This window comes from Megalobrama amblycephala, linkage group LG9 (genome assembly GCF_018812025.1).
Source record: "Megalobrama amblycephala isolate DHTTF-2021 linkage group LG9, ASM1881202v1, whole genome shotgun sequence".
Taxonomy (NCBI): domain Eukaryota; kingdom Metazoa; phylum Chordata; class Actinopteri; order Cypriniformes; family Xenocyprididae; genus Megalobrama; species Megalobrama amblycephala.
Window position 1 is genome coordinate 5515933 of NC_063052.1, and position 22821 is coordinate 5538753.

The window sequence follows — 22821 nt, forward strand, 5'->3', positions numbered from 1 at the left end:
ATTAGTTCAACAGTTCTGTTTAAATCAATAATGAATTTAAAATTTAAATTTGGTAAAAGTGAACTCTGCCTCTTTAAAAACGTTAGCTGTATTGCGCGTGAGTTCGCAACTTCGCGCCAGTTGGCTGTCTGAAGATTTCGGCAGAAACGAGTGGCTGTTTTGCTGAATGGAAATATTCTAATCACTTCACTTTTTTGACACCGGTAGGCAAGAACATTACGGTAAAATGTAAGCTATGTAGGCATACTAACTAGAGAGAAAAAACTGCGCGCTCTCTGAGAGACGGTCTTCAGTCAGTGCGCTCTCAACCAAAGCGCGCACACATAGCCGCCTCTCGCGAGTGTCAAATTTTCGCGGTTTATTACACATAAACGTTCAAATACACACACAGTTATGTCAAAATGCCAGTGAACAGCATAACAGCATATTGTCTCCGTCCGTTAGGTCTTAGTGATAGCAGCCTTTAAAACATGCTACTGTCTACTATCGGCTGTCTGTATTATAAATGATAATCAAACAACAAAAGAAAAGCTTTAATAAGGATTAATCTATATTTAATTTATACAGTTATGACTATGCAAAGTTATTTTATATTTGATTATTCAATTTCTGTGGTATTTTTACTTAGTACTATTAGACCTACCTGACAAAAATATAGCATTGTTTTATTTGTATTTTTATTGTGCACTTTTGGTGGTATCAGTACCGACTACTAGATTTTTTGGCATAGTGACATCCCTATTTGTTACTAAAAAAAAAAATTAAGTATTATAAAGTAAATAAAAGTATTATAGTATGTTTTAATACAGTTAAAATGTTTTAAAAAGCTATAAAAGGCTAAACTATTCCATATTTGACTCATACTTAAAGGTGCCGTAGAAAGTCTTTTCAAAAGATGTAATATAAGTCTAAGGTGTCCCCTGAATGTGTCCGTGAAGTTTCAGCTCAAAATACCCCATAGATTTTTTTTTTATTCATTTTTTTACCTGCCTATTTTGGGGCATCAATAAATATGCGCCGATTCAGGCTGCGGCCCCTTTAAATCCTAATGCTCCCCGCCCCCAGAGCTCGCGCTTGCCTTAAACAGCATAAACAAAGTTCACACAGCTAATATAACCCTCAAAATGGATCTTTACAAAGTGTTCATCATGCAACATGTCTAATCGCGTAAGTATAGTATTTATTTGGATGTTTACATTTGATTCTGAATGAGTTTGATGGTGCTCCGTGGCTAAAGCTAACATTACACACTGTTGGAGAGATTTATAAAGAATGAAGTTGTGTTTATGAATTATACAGACTGCAAGTGTTTAATAATGAAAATAACAACAGTCTTGTCTCCGTGAATACAGTAAGAAACGATGGTAACTTTAACCACATTTAACAGTACATTAGCAACATGCTAACGAAACATTTAGAAAGACAATTTACAAATATCAATATATGCTTGCTTACCTAGTCTGTTGATTCAGCTGTGCACATCCAGACGTTAATACTGCCTGCCCTTGTCTAATGCCTTGAACATGAGGTTGCATATGCAAATATTGGGGGCGTACATATTAATGATCCCGACTGTTACGTAACAGTCATGTTATGTTGAGATTCGCCTGTTCTTCGGAGGTCTTTTAAACAAATGAGATTTATATAAGAAGGAGGAAACAATGGTGTTTGAGACTCACTGTATGTCATTTCCATGTAATGAACTCTTGTTACTGAATTATGCTGAGGAAAATTCAATTTTTTATTCTAGGGCACCTTTAAATTATTAAAAGAGTGTCCTTTCTATTATCTATCCGGTCAAGGTTTAAAGGGATTTTAAGAAGTAATAAGTTACTTTTCAGACAGAGTAATTAGAAAAGTATTTTAAATACAACATTGATGTAATTAGTAATTAATTACTTTTTTTGAAGTAACCCAACACTGCACACAACGTAGGCTACCAGTTATGTAATTTATTGGCACTTTTTGGTGATTTCATGACTCTAATTGACAACGTAACAATGATGTTGCATGCCCGGAATTTCATTACCATCACAACGTCAGATATCATAAGGTTATAATAAGATAACCAAAAACGTTCCTTTTACATAATATATATTCGTAATACTTATTTAATTTCATGACTTTGGCAACGTAACTGCAACGTTTATAGGTGGGGATTTATGGGAATGAATAAAAGTTTTTGGCTTTTCCCTCAATTTATTGTCCACTCTATTTTTGGCTCCGTTCCCTTCTAATGAAAGTTGGAAATATTAAATTACATCATATTATAAAGCAGTCATCCCTTCTTTGGAGGGAAAAAACTAGGGAAAGTGAGTGAGATTCACTGTTATTGTAGTAGTCTTATTTTATCGAATTTGATGTGGTCAGCTCACTCTGTTGAGGGACATATGAAAAAAGGTAGTAGAAAAATCATATTTTAAAATTACAATTTTAAAAAACAATTCTTTATTTGATAAACTTTCTATGTTAGCTTGTTTTTGCTCAGACAAGATGAATGGCTTATTTTTGGGTCAAAATCAGAAGACCTAACAAAGTGGACTCTGAGAGCAGACATAGTGATTGTGAAAGTAATTTATGTTTAAAGTTGAAGTATTTAAAGTTCTTTGGTAATGTTTTACATATCGTTTCCTATCAAAATCCAGTTCAAACAAAAGTAATATTGTAACTGCTGTATGTGAGAGATAGTAAATCATCCATCCATCGTTTATACCACTTGTCCACCCTGTTAAGCACCTTTTTTTCTTTTTTTACAATAATTCCATAAAATCCTACTTTAAAAGGCCTACTTTAAAAAAGTTAATGCTGTTAAGGCATTTGAATCTGAAAATGAAAAATGGAGTGATTGTGAGAAATACAGTTCATACATTATGTATGTGTATAATATATATATATTTATATATATATATACACACACACAGATCATTTATCTGTCTCTAAACATAACCATCAACTATTTTACTAAATGTTAAATAGTTATGAATTGCCTCTAGATGGTGTGGGAAGATCCCTGCTGGAGTTGCTCCATGACTGTAACCTTCACTGTGTCCTTGATAAGGGAAACCCCTCCAGGAAACGTGCTGACCAAACAAACACATTGTGTTCTCCACGTTATCATTGATTGCATGTGGTGCGATATACTGACATTTCTGTCTTTAACGGTTGGAGTAGGACTGATGTGAAGGTCCCACTATTCCCCACTCACTGAAATAGCATGTGCTCCTGGCCATGTGTCAAAACAATTCAATGTGCTACAGTGATGCCTATTGAGGGGAATAGCATTGAGATTCACTAATATGTCTCACTGGAGGAGATTAGGAGGACAGAGCGATCGCTAAAACTATCTCCTCCTGTTCTTTTGTCAGTTATAAGTAAGCATAAGCTCAGCAGAGTGTTCAAACAAAACCAGTTACAGGACTGGCCCTTTAAGTGGCAGTGGATGTTATCCCGGTGAAAAGGCCAAGGAGAGTGTGTTTGCGCTCCAAGCCAACTTCTGTAAGCCAGTCATACAGACCCCGAGGGCAGATCCGTGGCAGTCTGACCTGTTTTAGATTTAATATTTACTCATCTAACCAAGCAAAAGGTCTATTAGCCTTGGCAGGGTGTCTTTCAAGGTTGTCTGGAGTCACGTGTCCACCCTGCTTGAGACAGCTGCTGCCTTGACACTTGCTTAGCGTTCGCTAATTTAGGACAGTAATGAAGAGACCTCACACTTTTCTCTCAAACTGCAACAGGAATAAAAAACATTTATCTAAACCTTTTTTTTTCCAGAGGCATTTATCCTGACCCTGACAGTTTAAGCATCAAAACATGTATTTGTTTAATGGCATTCTGTGATGGAAATGTCAGAAATTACATTTTTTGGAACAAAACGGCAGACTTGTTTGTCTTGCTTACCAATTTCCTGTATTTAAAATACACAGTAGTATTTTCACACTTTTTGCACAAAGTTATAGTTTGATTGGTAATAATGCCCAATAACAATATTGTTTGCAAGTGAGTTTATATATGAGATTTACCATATATACATAACTTGTATATAGTTAGTAAATTTTATATAAATAATATATATATATATATATATATATATATATATATATATATATATATATATAAAAATAAATTTACTAACTATATACAAGTTTGGCAAGCTTTCATTTATTTGATAAAAAAACAGAAAAAAAAACTAATATTGTGAAATATATTTTATAATATAATTTAAATATTTTCTATTTGAATATACTTTAAAATATAGTTTATTTCTGTAATGTCACATGATCCTTCAGAAATCATTGTAATATGCTGATTTGATATTTGATAGTTATTATTATGGAAGAGGATTAGAGCCAAGCAATAATAAACAAATAAAACCATCTCGAGATTAAAGTTGTTAAATTTCGAGAAAAAACTAGTTAAATTTCGAGAAAAAAGTCGAAATAAAATGTTGAGAATAAACTCATTAAATTTTGAGAAAAGTCGAGATAAAATGTTGAAAATAAAGTCATTAAATTACGAGAAAAAAGTCGTTAAATTACGAGAACAAATTCGTTAAATTATGAGAACAAATTCGTAACTTAACGAAATTTAACAACTTTAATCTCGAGATGGTTTTATTTTTTTATTATTGCTTGGCCCTAATCCTCTTCCGTATACTATAAATGTTGGAAACAGTTTTTTTTTTTTTTTACATTACTTTTTTTTACATTAAACATTTTTTTGGAAACATTTTTTGTTCAGGAGTCATTGATGAAAAAAAAAAAAAACATTTAAAATAAATGAATATATAAATATATAATACACACACACACACATATACAGTGTAGTTTCATAAGTAATAAGTACTACTCATAAGTAATAGTACACAGTGCCTCTGTTCTAATGACTTTCAAAAGCTTATTTATGCAAAGGGCCATAATGTTTGAGAAATACTGACCACTTGTGGTAAAATATAGGATGCACAACATGTACCACAATTACCAAAATAAATCAAGGCCTTATTTATTTAAATATTTTTTCACAATGATCTTCAATCTAAATTTGTAGACACTCTTCAAAACATTCTTTAGTTTTAGTACAAACACTCTTTAAAACCACACATCTGGTCTTTTTGGCATTTAAAGATCATGTGTTGAAAGTGCAGTAAATTCCCCAGTGATCACTGGTATAACGGCCACAGTCTAGTTTCTCCATTCCAACCAAGACCATGTGGTCAGGAGTGACTCCTGGGCCAGTTTTAGCAGACCTAAGGAAGATGCGGTCGAAGCGACATCTGCTGATGTAAGGCACAGTCTTATTGCTGTTTGCTTTGGTGTCCCAAGTGTATCGGCAGTGTTCCTGTTTGCCCAGCTGTTCCCACACGTCGCACACACCTGGAGGCAAACCTCCAACCTGTACCACCTACACGGACAGAAACATTCTTCAGATGCTGCATCGCACTAGTGACTTTCACTGCACTTTTATTCCTCCATCATATTTGGAGCTACAGTGATTGTTAGTCCACTGTTTGCCAAACCTTTTCTCCAATTCACAGGCCTAACAGTAAAACTCAAGTGACTTTCATCAACACCAAAGCAAAACTATGAGTTCATTTTGACTTGATTTATTATAGGGATAGTTCACCCCAAAATTTTAATTATTCCATGATTTACTCACCCTCAATCCATCCTAGGTGTATATGACCATCTTCTTTCAGATGAACACAATCGGAGATATATTTAAAAATATCCTGGCAAGCTTTTTAATGGGGCGAGATTTTGAAGCCCCACCCCAAAAAAATGCATCCATCCATCATAAAAATAATCCATATGGCTCCAGGGGGGTTAATAAAGGCCTTCTGAAGTGAAGTGTTTGGTTTTTGTAAGAAAAATATCAGTATTTAAAACTTTATTAAATCTAATAACTAGCTTCCGGCAGACGGCCGTACGCATCGATTTGCGGCGGAGGTGTGACCTCTGACCCGACGCATGATGCAATGATGAATGCGGAAGCTCAGAGGAGAAAGCAAAACAAATCACCGGTCACAAATTAGAAGTCTAAAACGAGAATTTTTAAAGAGAAATGCTGGAGGATTTCGACATAAGAGAAGAGGAGCTTGAGTTTGTTGCCCAGCCATATTAGTTTAAATCGCGACATCGCGTCAGGGGTTACTCTCGTGGTGCGAGTCGACTTGCGCAGTATGCGTACTGTCGTCAGACGGAAGCTAGTAATTTTAGTTTATAAAGTTTTAAATATTGATATTTTTTAACAAAACCCATCGCTTCGCTTCAGAAGGCCTTTATTAAAGGTGCGATATGTAATATTTTCTGTCCGCTAGAGGTCGCTAGAGGCCTATTCAAAACAAAGGCGTAGCTTGATGATGGCAAGTTTGAGCGCGGAATCTTGGGACATGTGGTCTTTACCTCAACGGCCGGTGGAAAAGAATTGAGATAGGACTCGGGAAGAAATCATGTTTCATGGATGCGATTATTAACATTACTGTAGTATGAAGCAGAGCAGGACCGAGTGTTGTAGGAGCTGAACGAGGCCGCTGGAGCGATTGCGCAACACACTGCGAGCAGCGGAACTTTTATTATGCCACAGTCGCCACTCGCCAGTTCCGCTTCTGCTTTTTTTACATTTGAGTGTGTTGAAAATGTTATAACGTTACTCTGTGCGATCATCGATTTTAGAATATATTAAATGCTGGATGGCTTGTGTTGATAAATGGCATGCAATTCATTTTAAAACATATTGTATGATGGAGAAAATTCTGTATTACTGTTACTAAAAATAAAGCTGCATCTGATTATGTTATGTTAGCTACTTGACAAAATAGTGTTTTTCTCTGAGGCATGGTAAAGCATGGTACTCGAAAATAAAAAAAAAAAATCAAGAAAATTAGATTTAAACAATATATTTAAGACGTTTTCTGTCTATAAATATATCAAAACAGTTGTTCCCTTATCTATTAAAACATGTAATATATTAAAGCATCTTTGGTGTTTCCATGGTTTCTACAAAATAAAACCGGAAACAGAGGGTAACGCGGGTATGACACAATTGACAGGCGACTCCTCACACGTCCCGAAGCCTTCGTTAAAATTGCAATTTTCTCACGATTTACAAATAGTTGGAAACATTTGGGATATTGTAAGTACTTAACTGAACAAAATATATAACACTGGCCTAGTGGTTTTTGGATATTTTACTGCAAAATTCTTACATATTGCACCTTTAACCTGGAGCCATATGGATTATTTTTTGGATGGATGGATGGATGGATGGATGGATTTTTTGGGCTTCAAATTCACACTCCCCATTCATTGGTACTATTATACCATTAAAAAGCTTTTAAGAGCCAGGACATTTTTAAATAGCCTATTTCTCTGATTATGTTAATCTGAAAGAAGAAAGTCATATACACCTAGGATGGCTTGAGGGTGAGAAAATCATGAGGTAATTTTCATTTTAGTGTGAACTAACACTTTAATACAATACATAATTTCAATAAAAAAAATATATATATATATATATATATATATATATAATTACATATACAGCACATATACAGTACAGTCCAAAAGTTTGGAACCACTAAGATTTTTAATGTTTTTAAAAGAAGTTTCGTCTGCTCACCAAGGCTACATTTCTTTAATTAAAAATACAGTAAAAAACAGTAATATTGTGAAATATTATTACAATTTAAAATAACTGTTTTCTATTTGAATATATTTCACAAAGTAATTTATTCCTGTGATGGCAAAGCTGAATTTTCAGCATCGTTACTCCAGTCTTCAGTGTCACATGATCCTTCAGAAATCATTCTAATATGCTGATCTGCTGCTCAAGAAACATTTAATGTGTACAATTGTACAAAATATTTGTGTACAATATTTTTTTTCAGGATTATTTGATGAATAGAAAGTTCAAAAGAACAGTGTTTATCTGAAATCTAATCTTTTGTAACATTATAAATGTCTTTACTGCCACTTTTGATTGATTTAATGCATCCTTGCTGAATAAAAGTATTAATTTCTTTAATTTCTTTTCAAAAAAATAAAAAAAATTCTTACTGACCCCAAACTTTTGAATGGTAGTGTATAATGCTACAGAAGCTTTGTATTTCAGATAAATGCTGTTCTTTTGAACTTTCTATTCATCAAGGAATTCTGAAAAAAAAAAGTACACAACTGTTTTCAACATTGAAAATAATCATAAATGTTTATTGAGCAGCAAATCAGCATATTAGAATGATTTCTGAAGGATCATGTGACACTGAAGACTGGAGTAATGATGCTGAAAATTCAGCTTTGCCAAATATATTTAAATAGTACACAGTTATTTTAAATTGTAATAATATTTCACAATATTACTGTTTTTTTACTGTATTTTTAAGTAAATAAATGTAGCCTTGGTGAGCAGACGAAACTTCTTTTAAAAACATTAAAAATCTTAGTGGTTCCAAACTTTTGGACTGTACTGTATATATATATATATATATATATATATATATATATATATATATATTTATTTATTTATTTATTTATTTTAAAGCTGCAGTCTGCCATTTTTCCTCTTTGTCGCCATCTCTGTTTGAAACATGCGATGGCAGTCATATGCGGAACAGTTATCGTTACGTGCGTTGTGCATTGGCACAGCTCAGCGTGGATGAATCTAATGTTTGCCGTCAATCACTACACCAGTGTGGATGCTGTACTTCAGAATCACAGATTCTACGTCTTGAAAGTATGACCAATATAAGAATTTTCACTGGAAATATCAGTTGAACAAGTAAGTAACATTTCTACCACTTTTGTTCTGACCAACTGAGGAAAAAAGCATTAGGCCTACAATAAATCGTGCTACTAATGATGATTAAATCTAACGATCGCTTAGCTCGGATCACGCCAAACCGTGCAAATTATTATTACTGTTATACTTTGTTCTCAAATTGTTAATGTTAACAACTTCAGCATTGCGTGACTATCTCTGCATCTCAATCAGCTCCCTAGGTCGTGAATCAGTATATCATGTAAATGAATGTGGCCGATTCCCTGATCAGTGCCCTGACTACTGAACTAAGGAGCTGATTGAGACGCACGCTATGTGTATTTAGTGTATATTAGTGTTACCTGTAGATTTCAATTCCTGTAGCCACTCCAAAGTCCAAAGTCTTTTGCTTTTTGACTACGGGTGAATCTCCAGTTGTCACTGATGATTGTCAGTGTCAGACTGACATTTAATTATTTCAGCTGCTGTGAGAACAGATTATAAATGATCCGCTACAAGCAGCATCCTCACATGATAAAACCGACTTGTCTGGACTCCTTTTTTCTGTTTACTGACGTGACGTAATGACGCAAAGACATACTGCTGCATGCTCAAATTTCCCGTGGAAATCCACCAGGTCGCTCTTATTATAAAACATTATTACAAGCTTACCGTTGTGAATTGGGCTAAGATAAGGAGATTTTAAACACTGGCTGGTTATGAACTTGCTCAAAAATTGATTTTGGATAATTTTTAACCAAAAAAAGTTACGGACAGCAGCTTTAATTTATTAACTGCCCTCATATTTAAATGTACAGGTTTTTACAGGTTTAACCAAGCAAATTCAAAATCTATCCAAGTATACCAAAGTTACATCATAATAAATTAACAGTTAAATTTATGTTTTCTTTGGGTTAAACAAACTCTGTGTAGCACTGGTTGGGAATCACTGATCTAGTCCATGTGGTGATTTTAAAGACATTAATTTACCTCAGTGTCTCTGAGATTGGTGTCTCCGGCAAAAATGACAGTGGAATCTTCTGGTGCTTCCTTCATCTTTTGAAATATGACCCGCAGTTGTTTCATTCTCTCCTCTGATTGGTTCTTACAGCTCTCTAAATGTGATGTCATCAAGTACAGCTTTTGACCTGAGAAAGTCACCTTAATAAGAAACAAAAAAGTCAAAAAAAGAAATGAATACGTGTATAAATGATGAGAACCAAATTAATTATAAAAAAGACAACTTAGAAAAGGAAACATTAATGTATACATTCACTACCGTTCAAATTTTTGAATTTAAATAAATCAAAAGTGACTTTAATAATTGTAATTATTTAGTACAGTAATTGTAATACCATTTCACAATACTACAGTCAATATTTTTGATCAAATTAATGCAGCCTTGGTGAGCACAAGCGACTTCTTTCAAAAACATTATAAAATCTCAACAACCCCCATTTTTTTAATAGGAGAGTATCTCTGATTCCTTTCAGAAATATACCTGTGCTATTAATTATACCCCTCAAAAAACAATCATTATAAACCACAAACTCACCTGAGCAACTAACAGATTTCTCAACATTTGTGTCGTAGGATAACAGATGATCTCACTTTCCAAAAGTTTTATTCTTGATTTCTTCAACATTATTGCCGTGAAGTAACCATCATCGCTCCCTTTAATGACAGGAGAACTTCATGAATCAGCAAATAACCCTTAAATAACTTAACTGAGATCATTCTCTTACCTTCAACAAACAGGTAGCTGACAGCACGTTTCTTAAGATACTGAATATAAGATGGAATGAGTTCTTGAAGAAAAACCACATCTGGTGTATATCTACAACAGATAAAAGGAAACTAAGAGTAAAACAAAAACTCCCTTATTATCACATAATACATGAAATCAAGGACATCAGGAGTCTCTAAACAACTCACAGAACTAGATATGAGCACAAGCCCCTGGCACGCTCTGCAAGACTTAATGTGTCCAAACCATCCACATTCCAGCTGATGATTGAGAACTTGCCGTCCTCTGCATCAGATTCGGTTACGGCACTTTCAGCCTGACTGTTCTTCACATTCACAGTCACGCTGCTGGAGCAAGTGGGTTCCTCTGCTGTCAAGTCAATGCTGCGCAAAAAACAATTTGTGAGGAAAAAAGAGACAAAGTAAGCATGAAACAGAAGTTGCGATAGTATTTTCTTCCCCGTTGTGATGTATAACCAAGTGAAATGACTTCTACAACAAGAAAAAACAGTGCAGGGCTTGATTTTGTCCATCGGGAATTGATTGGATCATTGTAGTTTGCTATTGCTGTGATGTCATGTGAATGACAGGTTGATCCCCGCCTTCACGCCCATAAACACGTCATCAGAGAAGGGAAGAGATGTCATTGCAAGAGGGAGGGGAAGTTATTTTAATTAAAAGTTATGAAGGCACATGATAAAAAAAAAAAATGTACACAGATAAATAATTTATAATAAATACTGCAATATTCCATAAAAATGACAAGAAAAAAATGGTCAATTTTGATTTCATGGTGACTTTGTTTGGAATATTGTTAATTAAAGGTTTACAGTAAATGAAGTTTCCAGTTTTTAATAAATAGTATAGAGAAGAGAACATTACCAATCCACCTTGTCCGTCTTAAATTTCTTCTTTGTTCCTGAAGTATCAGCAGTGTCAGAAGAGTTCATCCCCTTTCTCTTATTCCCAGACACATCTTTAGTTTCCTCTGCGTCTTCAACATCAAAGACTGAGTCCATATGAGCTTCAAAGAAAGAGTTCAATGCTCTCTGGTAGGAACAAATAAATAATAAATAAAAGCAGCTTTTTACAAGGACGGCAATAATTTTAAATAATGGAAAATAAACATCTCTCAATAAAAGGGATTCGATCGAAACTTTACCCATACAGTGCAGTAATAGTGACATACCTCCATGTCCCATTCATTTTCTGCTAAATAATACTGGGCCACGGCACTGTCCGATCCAGAGATAGAGGCAAACTCGTCGCAAAGACTCGTCCTCGTTTCCTCTAAAGCAGACATTTGTTGATCCTCGTGGTTCCCTGACATAACAGTGCTGGACATGTTCGCAGTTGAATATAACGGCGGGACATGAATGTGTACAACTACAAAAACATTCCGGGTGGAACCCGCGAAAACACGGAGAAAATATTAATAAACTTACTTAATAAACTCTATACTATAAATCACGACCTCAAAGTATTATAAACTGAAATTTTACCGTAAACGTTGCACCTGTTTAACTGAAGAATTTGTAGTGTTCAAATAGAGGGTTTCCGGAAGAATTTAACGGTAGTACTGAAAGAATCGATTCTTTCGAACAGTGTTTTGTTTCAAAAACGATTCAGCAATTCTGTTAACCTTCCATGCAGGAATAATGTATATTGACCAAATATGTAGGAACGTGTATGCAAGTATATAGAACCCAAGTATAATTAGCACTGACGTTAAACAATACTAAAATTAATTATGTTGCCTGAAAAGTTGAACGAATCGTTCAGAATGTTTTGTAAACAGTTTCAGCAGATTCATTGAAAAGACTCGATCCATTATTTCATAATAAAAGTCCTCACAGCCGAATGGTCTTGTCTTAGCTTCTAAAAGTATTCATTGATTAAATAGTTACGTTTTGTTTACATATTTAGAAAAATGTAGTGCGCATTTTTATCAGTTATCTACACTTCTTCTCGCCAGTAGCGAGAGGCATTTTTAGACGAAGGACTCCAAAAATGTATTTACCTATTAAAATAATAATACTCTTATTTTGTATAACATTTTACAGGCAACCTTTCAAAGAGTCTTCAAGAGTGAACTTAGGTTGCCAACCGCCAATAAACACCAAAGAAGAAGAAGAAGAAGAAGAGTGAACTTGTCCTTTACTGTGTTTTTGGTATTTGCAATAGAAGCAATGGTTTCGTTGTCGCTAAATTCACTAAAACAGATCATGAAAGCGGTGGTGGATAGTCCTGGATTTGATCGGGTTTTAAGTAAGGTAGGTGTCTGTTAAATTCAGCGTTTCTCCTTGACGAACCACACATTGATATACAAACCAGCCAGGGCAGCGTTTCCCAAAAGCATCGTAAGCCTAAGATGATCGTAGCTCCATTGGTTTCAATGGAGCCGAGCTACGATCAACTTAAGCTTACGATGCTTTTGGGAAACGCAGCCCAGACCAGTTCACACTGAAGTAAACATAATGAGCCGTTCATATTGTGATCAGGTTGAAATACTGTCTGCATCCCCTGGGAAAGTGGTGTGCGAGATGAAGGTGGAGGAGGAACACACTAACAGAGTAGGCAATCTTCACGGAGGACTGACAGCCACGCTGGTGGATATGATCTCCACTACTGCCATCATGTACAGTGAGAGAGGAGCTCCTGGGGTCAGCGTGGACATGAACATAACGTGAGCTCCTAGGTGTATGTTTGTCACTGTACAGGGCCATAATAGCATGTGCTACACTGTCATGTATAGGGAAGACTGGGGTTATATCTCAGCAGTGATGTTAATGTTTACTAAAACTAATTGTTTTAGGTAATTGAAATAAAGCTAAAAAATTTTTTTTTAAATATAAGCATTGGGTGATTTTTTTTTAAAGTAATGTAAAAGATAAGTTTAAGAACTAACATTACTAAATCTGAAATAAAAATAAAGTTATACTTAAATATAAAAAAACAATAAAAATGACAAAAGCACATAAATTTACTAAAACAAACTAAAATTTTGAAAAATGGAAATATAAAAAGATTTTTAAATATGAATAAATATAACGGTGTATTATAGTCACGTAAATGCAGTGGTTTGAATGTTGGGTTCAGATACTTAGCTCAAAACCATCTTTAAATTATAATTATTTTTTTAAATTCTGTTTGCCAAACTATAATTTCAATATCATAATTTTGTAACGACTGTAGGATAAACAAGTGAACACAATAAAACCACAATGGCATGCTATGTAATGCAAATGTACATTTTAGCTGAAAAGTTTAACTATTTGCTCTGGACATGGGTATTTTTCAAAAATGTCTGGTTATAAATTTCTACAATTCATTTATAACATTTATTGGCCAAAATGGTTTGATGAATTGTTCAAATTTATCTGAAAATTCTCATATTAGGCTGTTAAATGGCAGGTTCCCACTGTGACGTTTATAGGGGCTTGTTGTCACAAAAGGTCAACATGTATTTTATTCCCTTGCTATTAAGTGTGATTAATTACTCACCCTCATGTCGTTCCACACCCGTCTTCGGAACACAAATTAAGATATTTTTGATGAAATCCGAGAGGTACATGACTCGTCAATATAACCACCACTTTCAAGGTCCAGAAAGGTACTAAAGACATCGTTAAAATAGTCCACGTGACTGCAGTGGTTCAACCTTTATTTTATGAAGTGATGAGAATACGTTTTGTGCGCAAAAACAAATAAAAAATAACTACTTTATTCAACAATATCCTCTCGTGTGTCATTCTCTTACGCTGTTAGTATTCTCATCGCTTCCTAAAAGTAAGATTGAACCACTGCAGTCACATGGACTATTTAACGATGTCTTTAGTACCTTTCTGGACCTTGAAAGCGGTGGTTAAATTGCTGTCTACGGACGAGTCATATACCTCTCGGACTTCATCAAAAATGTCTTAATTTGTGTTCTGAAGATGAACTACGGGTGTGGAACAACATGAGGGTGAGTAATTAATGACAGAATTTTCATTTTTGGGTGAACTAACCCTTAGGTTAGGAGTAAAGCGAAAAATAGGAAAAATTAGATAAAAAGTGTGACAAGTAGCCCCAGTGTCCATTAAAATCTAAACTTCCATTCATCATCTAGGACATACTCTTAACACATTTGTTTGCTTTCTAATGAACAGATACATGAATGCAGCTAAAATTGGAGAAGACATCCTGATCACTGCGCAGGTTTTAAAACAAGGAAGGACTCTGGCATTTGCAACAGTGGATCTCACCAACAAGGCAAACGGAAAACTCATCGCTCAAGGAAGACACACTAAACACCTTGGTAGCTAATCATGTACATGCTCTGTAAATTATGTAGTTCTTTATGATATATAATAAAAGTCCAGCATAAAAATATTTTGCACTGTGTTAAGATATGTTCAACAGTGTTTATTTCAACAGAATTATTCAAACAATGGGTACATCAAAATAAAGACAAAGACCCAACTTCCCCTTAAACGTTGTGAACTTAATTTCAAAAGGGGGAAAAAGTAATTTATGCCATATGAACTGACAAAGATGGCTTACAGATACCAAGTCCCAAGCACTGTAATATTTAGTACTCTAAGAACAGGGTGGTCTATGAAAGAAAAACAAATCCATAATGATCAATTTCAAGTTACTCCATGAAATTTCTCATTAGGTACATAAGCTTGAACATCGGTCTCCCATCACATTCCCACCACCAATGATTACATCTGGTATCAGTAGCTTGTATGTATATAGTGCAGGAATTGCTTGATTGGTGACAATTACCATCCCAAGAAAAAAAACAGAATCAGAATTCTTCCGACAGACAGTTTATGTCAACCATCTCGGATATACATTACACACCGCACCTCCGTCCCCATCAGGCACCACTCCTCCAGAAATGATAAAAACAAACAAGGTTTGTCATAGTATAGGCAAGGAATGACACTCAAATTAAAATGTCCAGCAAAAACTAAGGCAGTAACTGAATGAGAAGCAATCCCTACACCAAATGAGTTAAGTATTGTTCACCTTGCAATAGAAGCCTTTTGAGGAAGACTACCCAGGCTCTTTTGTCCTCGGTCACTGATTGTCGTTACTCATGAAATCCCTACTCAATATAACAGACGTGTTAACTATCCCTCACGACACTGATGTTACAGCCAGTCCAACACTAGAAGATCACATGTGAGAGACCTCTGTCATTGGTTTCCTTTTTTTTCCTCTCTCATTTTTTTGGTTTTTGTTTTGTTGCCTTAACGTAAAGAGTTCCTTCGGTGACTGGTATTGTTGACGGTGCAGCTCCAAGAGAACAACCACTCAAAATCAATGTTCATGCAGGTTCAAATAAAAACTGATCACAGAGAGGGGAGATGGGATGAACCAAACCAAGATTGGTCGAGGGAGGGATTAAACAAAAAAAAAAAAGGAGCTAAATTAATCTCAAGATGAAAATGAGTGGTTAACAAAAAGGAGAGTTCCAAGCACAAGTTCAATTCTATTCAACTGAGGGATGTGTAGATAAGGACAACTTGCTTCGAGGCCTTGATGGGCGTCTTCCGTGCTTTTCTCCTAGTCAGGCATGTATGGACGGAGGTGGTCCTCGATGTCTCCAACCCCCCAACAGGTAAGCTGATCCTGTGGCAGGTAGAGACAGAGGCTGCACAACTTGAAAACTGTGAGCTTGGCTTTTGGAGTCTGAAGGAAAGAACAGGAAAAAAAATAGGTTATTAATAAATACTATATTATTCAGGCCAATACTGATAAACCAATAAGTTACACCTTTAAACATATTATACAGTAAATATTAGGTATAATTATTAAGGATTAACTTACACTAAAATTCTGGCCAATACTGACAAGTCAATGTATTATTTTGTTATTGCCAATAACCAATAAAGAACTGATTTTAAAATTATAAAAAGTAGGATATCAATTACACAGTAAATATTAGGCTATTATACGGTATGAAATTATTAGGGATTCACTGATATTAAAACCAACCAATATTTATGACCAAGAAATTACTTTATATTATTACACAGCTCTGTGGAATACTTGATTCTGATTGGTCAATGGCGCAATCCAGCGGTATAACAACTACTGAAAACAGTTACCATAGGCACATCTGGGCTACTGAAGTCTGCAGCGCTATATGCTTGCTAGGACCGGTTTTTCCTCATGGGAGTTTTGCCTTTGGTGAGCTAATAAAATATTAAAAAGCAGTCAAATTTTGTGTAGTTATTTAGTTAGGTCATCCAGTATCGCGGACTCGCTCTCTCGTTTCATACAAATGCAGCTGCTGCCATTTTGCGACTATTTTTTTGTTTACTCTAATGGATTAAGATAACAAACAGGTACAATTTTAAATCAGTTTAATCTTAGATCAATATCTTATCCCCATAATTATTTATGTGGCGAAATGCAGTGTAATATGCTGTATGACTATACCGTATCTCTTAAATGTGTTTCTGTCTAGTTTGAACTTGCCGCGTGAGCAACTGCTCTCTCCGTGGAAGCGGACTCAGATCAATATTTCGTGTCTAATTATTTACTTATGTGGCAAGTAGCCGTGTAATCAGGTGTCCTGATCACCCTGTCGGGGTTTATAACCGGAGATAACAACCGGCTGGATGTACATTATCCCTTACTTATTGTCTAAAATAAAATATTATACTGTAAATATTAGGTTATTACAAAATGTATAATTAGAGATTCACTGAAATTAAAATTCTGGTCAACAGCAACAACCAATCATTTGTTTATATGTCGTCAAGAACCAATCAAATGGCCGATGTTAGAATTCTATAATATTTTATCTTATTTTTTCTTTCCTTTAATGCTTCTATGGCTATATTCATGGTGTAGTTATTCAAAAATAAAACAAAAGACGTTAAGGATTCATTTTTTCTAAAAACCTTAAGACTAAATTTGGATTTAATTGGTTAAACACCTTTTTAAAAGTATCAACAGAAAAAGAAGTATTACAGTCCAGCAAAATGTTTAAAGAACAGTGGATTCTGACAAGATAAACACTATGGTGAATTTTCTCATAATAATAAAAATTTTTATTCTTGAGTGTCCTATCCAGCATAGTGTGTAAATGACTTATATTATATTGTCTATCAAAAAAAAAAAATGAAAATTTCCCCAAGCTTTACTCACCCTCAATCCATCCTAGGTGTATATGACTTTCTTCTTTCTGATGAACACAGTCAGAGTTATATTAATAATATAACTGACGCATCCAAGCTTTATAATGGCAGTGAACGTGACCAACGAGTATGAAGTGCATCTATCCATTATAAACATCTATCCATTATAAACATCCATTATAAACATAAGAAAAATATCCATATTTAACAAGTTATAGAGTAAAATATGTAGCTTCCGCCAATAACTGGCGTCACGTCAGTTGCGCTTTTTTTTCGTAATTTGAAAACAGAAGGCATACAATGTAGCGTAAGCATTTTGAACTGTGAGAGGCATTACAATTTCTTCTTAAGTTGTATATGGAAGACGGTCTGGTGGAAGCCAGTGTTAATTTTGACAGCAAATTTTGATTTAGTTTTAGTCATAGTCTTTTGACTAAAATGCCATTTAGTTTTAGTCATATTTTAGTCATCGGAAATTGTTTTAGCTTTAGTCTAGTTTTAGTCGACTAAATATCATAAGATTTTAGTCGACTAAAATCTAATTTAGTTAAATTGTAATGCATAAAGCATTTCTCTAACAATACACAGATCCTATACACTGATATATGTACATCTGATATCCCCAAACTGTTTATGTTCACCCAACTGTACTTTGCTTGCCAAAGTGGACGGTTTTTGACCGTTCAAGTGCGAAAAGACACGAAAGAGCAAAATTCAGCATATTTCAGGGATTGACACACTTATCATTGAGGTACTATAGTTTTTGTTTAAAATTTTATTAGATTTGATTTTTATTTTTAGATTTAGATTAATTTTTTTGTGTTTATGTCTTTTAGTTTTCGCTTTTAAATGTCTAAGTTTTTATTTCTGTTATTTTAATACCTCAGGTTAAGGTAAAGCTTAGAAACTAGATGAAATAAAATAAGTTTACATTTTTTATATATATTTATTTTTTATTTCAGTTAGTTTACTTCAAATAATGAAGATTTCTTTGGTTTTAGGGTTAGGTAACTATAATAACCCTTATACTTGTAAAATATATTGAATAATATATCAAATAATGTTCTTAGTCTTTCCTTCCTGTGACAGAAGATACAGTAGTTTACTATGAATTAAATAGAAATTAAATTAAATACAGTTTATTGTGTAAACAAAATAACAATAATGACCAGGAAAAAAATAATAATTATAAACCATCCCGAAATACACCGTGACTCTTATTCTGAAATGTCTGCAGCCTGCGTTGTAGCCTATTGTAGTAGCAGGCTACTAATGAGGGAGATAAATATGCATTCTTACAACCTACAACACATTACCATATAAACATAGTGTAGTAAACATTGTCGTAATTCATCAATATTAGTTTATAAGCAATCTCTTGGCATAAATGTGCGCTATTCATTAATTACTAAGCAGTCTGAAGTGCTGCTGCGCGAGCCTGTAGAGCGTGCAACAGCGCCGCGTTTCCTGTGGTTAGATCAGCACGTTACACTTCAAATGTGCGCATCTTCCACACAGGACAGCGTTCCTGACTGGATATCTTCCCAAATCGTCCCTCTCTTTCATTTTCGTCTCGTTTTTATTCGTTGACGAATATTAGAGTAGATTTTAGTCATAGTTTTAGTCATTCAAAACACATTTTTATTTAGTCATCGTCTCGTTTTCGTCCGTGAAAAAATGTTGTTGACGAAAATTATGACGAAAATTATTCGTCAACGAAATTAACACTGGTGGAAGCTAGATATTTTACTTTATAACTTGTTAAATATGGATATTTTTCTTCATCACTTCGCTTCAGAAGGCCATTATTAACCCCCCAGAGTCGTGTGGAGTATGTTTATAATGGATGGATACACTTTCTTGAGCTTCATACTCGTTGGTCCCACTCACTGCCATTATAAAGCTCGGATGCATCAGGATATTTATTAATATAACTCCGATTGTGTTCATCAGAAAGAAGAAAGTAATATACACCTAGGATGGTTTGAGGGCGAGTAAATCTTGGAGTAATTTTCATTTTCATGTGAACTAATCCTTTAAATGCTGCAAGCAAATTTAGGGATCACAATATTTTGAAATGGTATAAAAATGCATCTTAATATTGAGATTTGCTAAAGATTACATTTAACAGTGTTACTAAAGTTAATCTTAAACACACTAATAACAGCTGGTTTTCGATTTGCTACCAATGTTCTCAATCATTATCCATGGACCTTTATACTAAATGTTTTATTGAACCAACCTGTAAGTGCTGTCTGTCCATGAAGAGAAAGACAGACTGATTGGGGTTGTTCATAACCATCCCAGCCTTGTCCTTCCGACCAACAGCATGCAAAAACTGCTTTTCATAGTCTCCATGATGAAACTCGAACTTGGCCTGTGAACGATCAAATGTAAGTATAACTACAAAATTTATAAATGGTTTTTACACATTTCCCCAACAAGACTCAAGGTTTTATGTACCATATTGATGATTGAATACTTGATGTCAAGGGTTTAATCAAGCATCTAACCCAAAGTACAAGCAATAATAAGCAAGCTCCAGGAAAGAAAGTTATACCTGAACAGGCCTGAATGGTTCATGTTCAGCCCCTTTCCATCTGGAGAACAGGAGACAGACAATCTTCTCAATATCATTGCGGGGCCAAAGGATAAAGTCCATCTCCTGGGTACAACCTATCACATCCTGTACAGATTTAGAAAGATCAGTGAGTTGCAAAACAAAGTGACCTCGAACAACATGACACAAGGCTTTTTAGACGAGACAAACCATTACGATCGCAATGCAGCTGACAGCAACAGATTCTTCAACCGTCACTGTCGAAAAAAGCACCATGTTGCGTGTCAATACTTACTCTACGCATCGACTGGTAGCGAGGCGCGTGTAACTGCACCACATCTTTCTGGAGAAGTTCTAAAGAACTCTCTAAGGAGTAACTCGAATCCTTCACGCCTTTAAGGATATTTTCCTCATAGTTGTTGGTCATCACAGGAACCACCTCAGCTACTTCGAAGAGTGCGGACTTCTTTTTCTGTAAAAGTGGTATGAGGACATATTAGAACAATCGCAGTCCATTCCCAAACCGTTTCTCGATTTCATAGAGAATCAGTCAACTTACCTTTTCCTTAAATACAAAGGCAATGTAGATCTTGAAGTCGAACTGATCGGCCAAAGATTCTCGTTTCTTCCGTAGCTGGGCACGGAGTCGGTTTCTAGTTTGATTCCGGCGAGAATTTGGGTCTCCCATTGTTACGGGCAGTACGATTTTCCTAGCGCAGACTTTTTTGCTTTTTTTATTCTTGACCGTAGCCTATATGGTTTTTTTTAAACCCTTTTAAAAACTAAAGAAGCTATAACCAAGCACTACCTGCAGTACATACTCATTTGAATTAAATAAAGTTAGTGAAATCAAATCAAGTCATTTTTAATCAATATGGGTAGTGCACTTGGGCCAAGTAAGTTTACACTTGTCTAAGTTTTGATGAGTTACACCATTTTTAAAACAAACAATCAAGCCAAGGCTAAGTGTAAACTAAAAGAAACCACTCATATAATACGACCTGATCAATTAAATTTGTTTTTTTTTGTTTTTTTGAGTAACTGTGTTGTATTACTGAATAAAGGACAGAAAACACAAATGTCTGCTACACTGAAAACCCATACCGACAGTTTTGTGTGTGTCCGTGTGTGAGGGGACAGATCCCTGGCTTTAGATAAATAAACCTTGCTTAAAGTTATCTAAAAAGCTGACCAAGAGATTTGACTTTGGAAAGTCTCTTCCTGGATTGACTCTTGCTTGTATCCATGTCTTTGTATAAACGGTCTCATAAAAGCACACTTGAATGACAGGTGAGAAAGACAACCATGGCAGAGAAATGCAGATGCCATGAGATCTTGGCACTGAGTAAGAACACGGAGTTTGCTAGACATCTTGGGGTTTAAGGGCATAAAATGGGCCCACGAGCTCTCCTGCCACGGTTGAGTTTCATTGTGAGGCTTTTATTTTGTGGCTGGCTAGCAAACTAATGCTAGCTAAGCTGAATACACACACGCCACCGACTGATAACCTGGTTTAAGGGAGCTACATCTCTTTTATAATCAGTATGAGATCTACGAGAGCATTCAAAGCTAGTAATCATCAATAAATCGACTGTTACATTTTGTGTTTGCCTGTTTTTTTTTTTTTTTTTTTTGTTATCGCGATGCTAGCAGAGACTGGCTTCGATGCGTGGCTGGCTAACTGGCTAACTATTGTTTCTCGTCATTTTTTTTTCTCGAGTTGTCTTTCAAGCCCGTTTTGATTCGAGCAAGTACTGCAAAAAATCCTAACACGTCTTAATACACCGATCTCAGTACAAAAGCCCGCCCCGGATGGATCGATCCTCGGCGGAGGTTTAGCTTGATGGTCTCCGTTTGTTTTCGAGCTTTTCCACAGTCGTCACACACCCGTATATGCCATGTCAAGATAAACTGACAAACCGACCGAAATCCTCCGTTCTCTCAGGTAACAGACGGCGAGATCTGCATCGCGGTGGACCCATAATGATGGAAGGAAAGGGTGAAATGTCTTTCGAGCGATTCTTTCGACTGTTTCGGCCCTTTGATCTGCGTTTGTCTGGAAAATAACAAGCGATCCTCGCTGAACAAACAACTCAAAATGGCCGATGCGCGTCACGCAGCTGTGCACATGTGACAGAGGAGGAGCGCGCTCCTGTCAGCTGGATTTATGTAGACGACAGTTTTTGTTTTTTTTTGCGTAATATGTTTCACACTTCTATATAATACTATAAATTATATAATATTTACTATATAATATAATATAATATACTATATAATATATAATATTTGTCTGTTACAAATCAATTATAACTTACCATTAATACTGAAAATATGCTGTTACAACCTACAAAGTACTTGAGTGAAAACAGTAGGTAAATTGCTTAAAGTGTCAAAACGTGGAGGATAGATAAGTTAGCTGAATGTAGATATGGACATAGTAATGAATTCAATAAATCATAATTTCGTAAAATCATAAAATCGTAATTCCATATTGTAATAAAGAGTTACTATATATACAATTGTGAATAGTACTAATTTCAATTTTGAGAAATGGTTAGTAATTATAACATTGTGTTATTGAAGGAAAATAACGTAACTGTTAAATATCCCTTGAATCTGTTTACG

The 22821-nt window shown here is 35.0% G+C and overlaps 3 protein-coding genes across 3 annotated transcripts; 1 reads left to right on the forward strand and 2 right to left on the reverse strand.

Annotated features, from left to right (window-relative positions):
- Positions 1 to 4982: 4982 nt before the first annotated feature.
- Positions 4983 to 12313, reverse strand: tdp2b (tyrosyl-DNA phosphodiesterase 2b). Its single transcript, XM_048201314.1, has 7 exons — positions 11684 to 12313; positions 11377 to 11543; positions 10684 to 10878; positions 10494 to 10585; positions 10304 to 10422; positions 9739 to 9909; positions 4983 to 5397 (listed from the first exon to the last, which is right to left on the reverse strand). Exons 1-7 carry the CDS (start codon positions 11837 to 11839, stop codon positions 5122 to 5124), a joined length of 1176 nt encoding a protein of 391 aa, XP_048057271.1. The 5' UTR covers positions 11840 to 12313; the 3' UTR covers positions 4983 to 5121.
- A 237-nt stretch (positions 12314 to 12550) lies between these two features.
- acot13 (acyl-CoA thioesterase 13) lies at positions 12551 to 14868 on the forward strand. Its single transcript, XM_048201317.1, has 3 exons — positions 12551 to 12767; positions 12996 to 13180; positions 14646 to 14868. Exons 1-3 carry the CDS (start codon positions 12684 to 12686, stop codon positions 14800 to 14802), a joined length of 426 nt encoding a protein of 141 aa, XP_048057274.1. The 5' UTR covers positions 12551 to 12683; the 3' UTR covers positions 14803 to 14868.
- Positions 14869 to 14880: 12 nt separating this feature from the next.
- Positions 14881 to 22322, reverse strand: lg9h6orf62 (linkage group 9 C6orf62 homolog). The gene is made up of 5 exons (XM_048201316.1): positions 20756 to 22322; positions 20492 to 20668; positions 20197 to 20322; positions 19879 to 20013; positions 14881 to 16179 (listed from the first exon to the last, which is right to left on the reverse strand). The coding sequence occupies exons 1-5, from the start codon at positions 20882 to 20884 to the stop codon at positions 16054 to 16056; spliced, it is 693 nt and encodes a 230-aa protein (XP_048057273.1). The 5' UTR covers positions 20885 to 22322; the 3' UTR covers positions 14881 to 16053.
- Positions 22323 to 22821: the final 499 nt, after the last annotated feature.

Coding starts and splice junctions, on each gene's coding strand:
- tdp2b (XM_048201314.1), bottom strand. CDS start 11,839: ATGTCCAGCACTGTTATGTCAGGGAACCACGAGGATCAACAAATGTCT. Junction 10,879..11,376: donor AAGACGGACAAGGTGGATTG/GTAATGTTCTCT, acceptor TTTTTTGCGCAG/CATTGACTTGACAGCAGAGG. Junction 10,423..10,493: donor CAGCTACCTGTTTGTTGAAG/GTAAGAGAATGA, acceptor CTGTCATTAAAG/GGAGCGATGATGGTTACTTC.
- lg9h6orf62 (XM_048201316.1), bottom strand. CDS start 20,884: ATGGGAGACCCAAATTCTCGCCGGAATCAAACTAGAAACCGACTCCGT. Junction 20,669..20,755: donor CCTTTGTATTTAAGGAAAAG/GTAAGTTGACTG, acceptor CCACTTTTACAG/AAAAAGAAGTCCGCACTCTT. Junction 16,180..19,878: donor TGGACAGACAGCACTTACAG/GTTGGTTCAATA, acceptor TCTTTCCTTCAG/ACTCCAAAAGCCAAGCTCAC.
- acot13 (XM_048201317.1), top strand. CDS start 12,684: ATGGTTTCGTTGTCGCTAAATTCACTAAAACAGATCATGAAAGCGGTG. Junction 12,768..12,995: donor TTGATCGGGTTTTAAGTAAG/GTAGGTGTCTGT, acceptor TATTGTGATCAG/GTTGAAATACTGTCTGCATC. Junction 13,181..14,645: donor AGCGTGGACATGAACATAAC/GTGAGCTCCTAG, acceptor TCTAATGAACAG/ATACATGAATGCAGCTAAAA.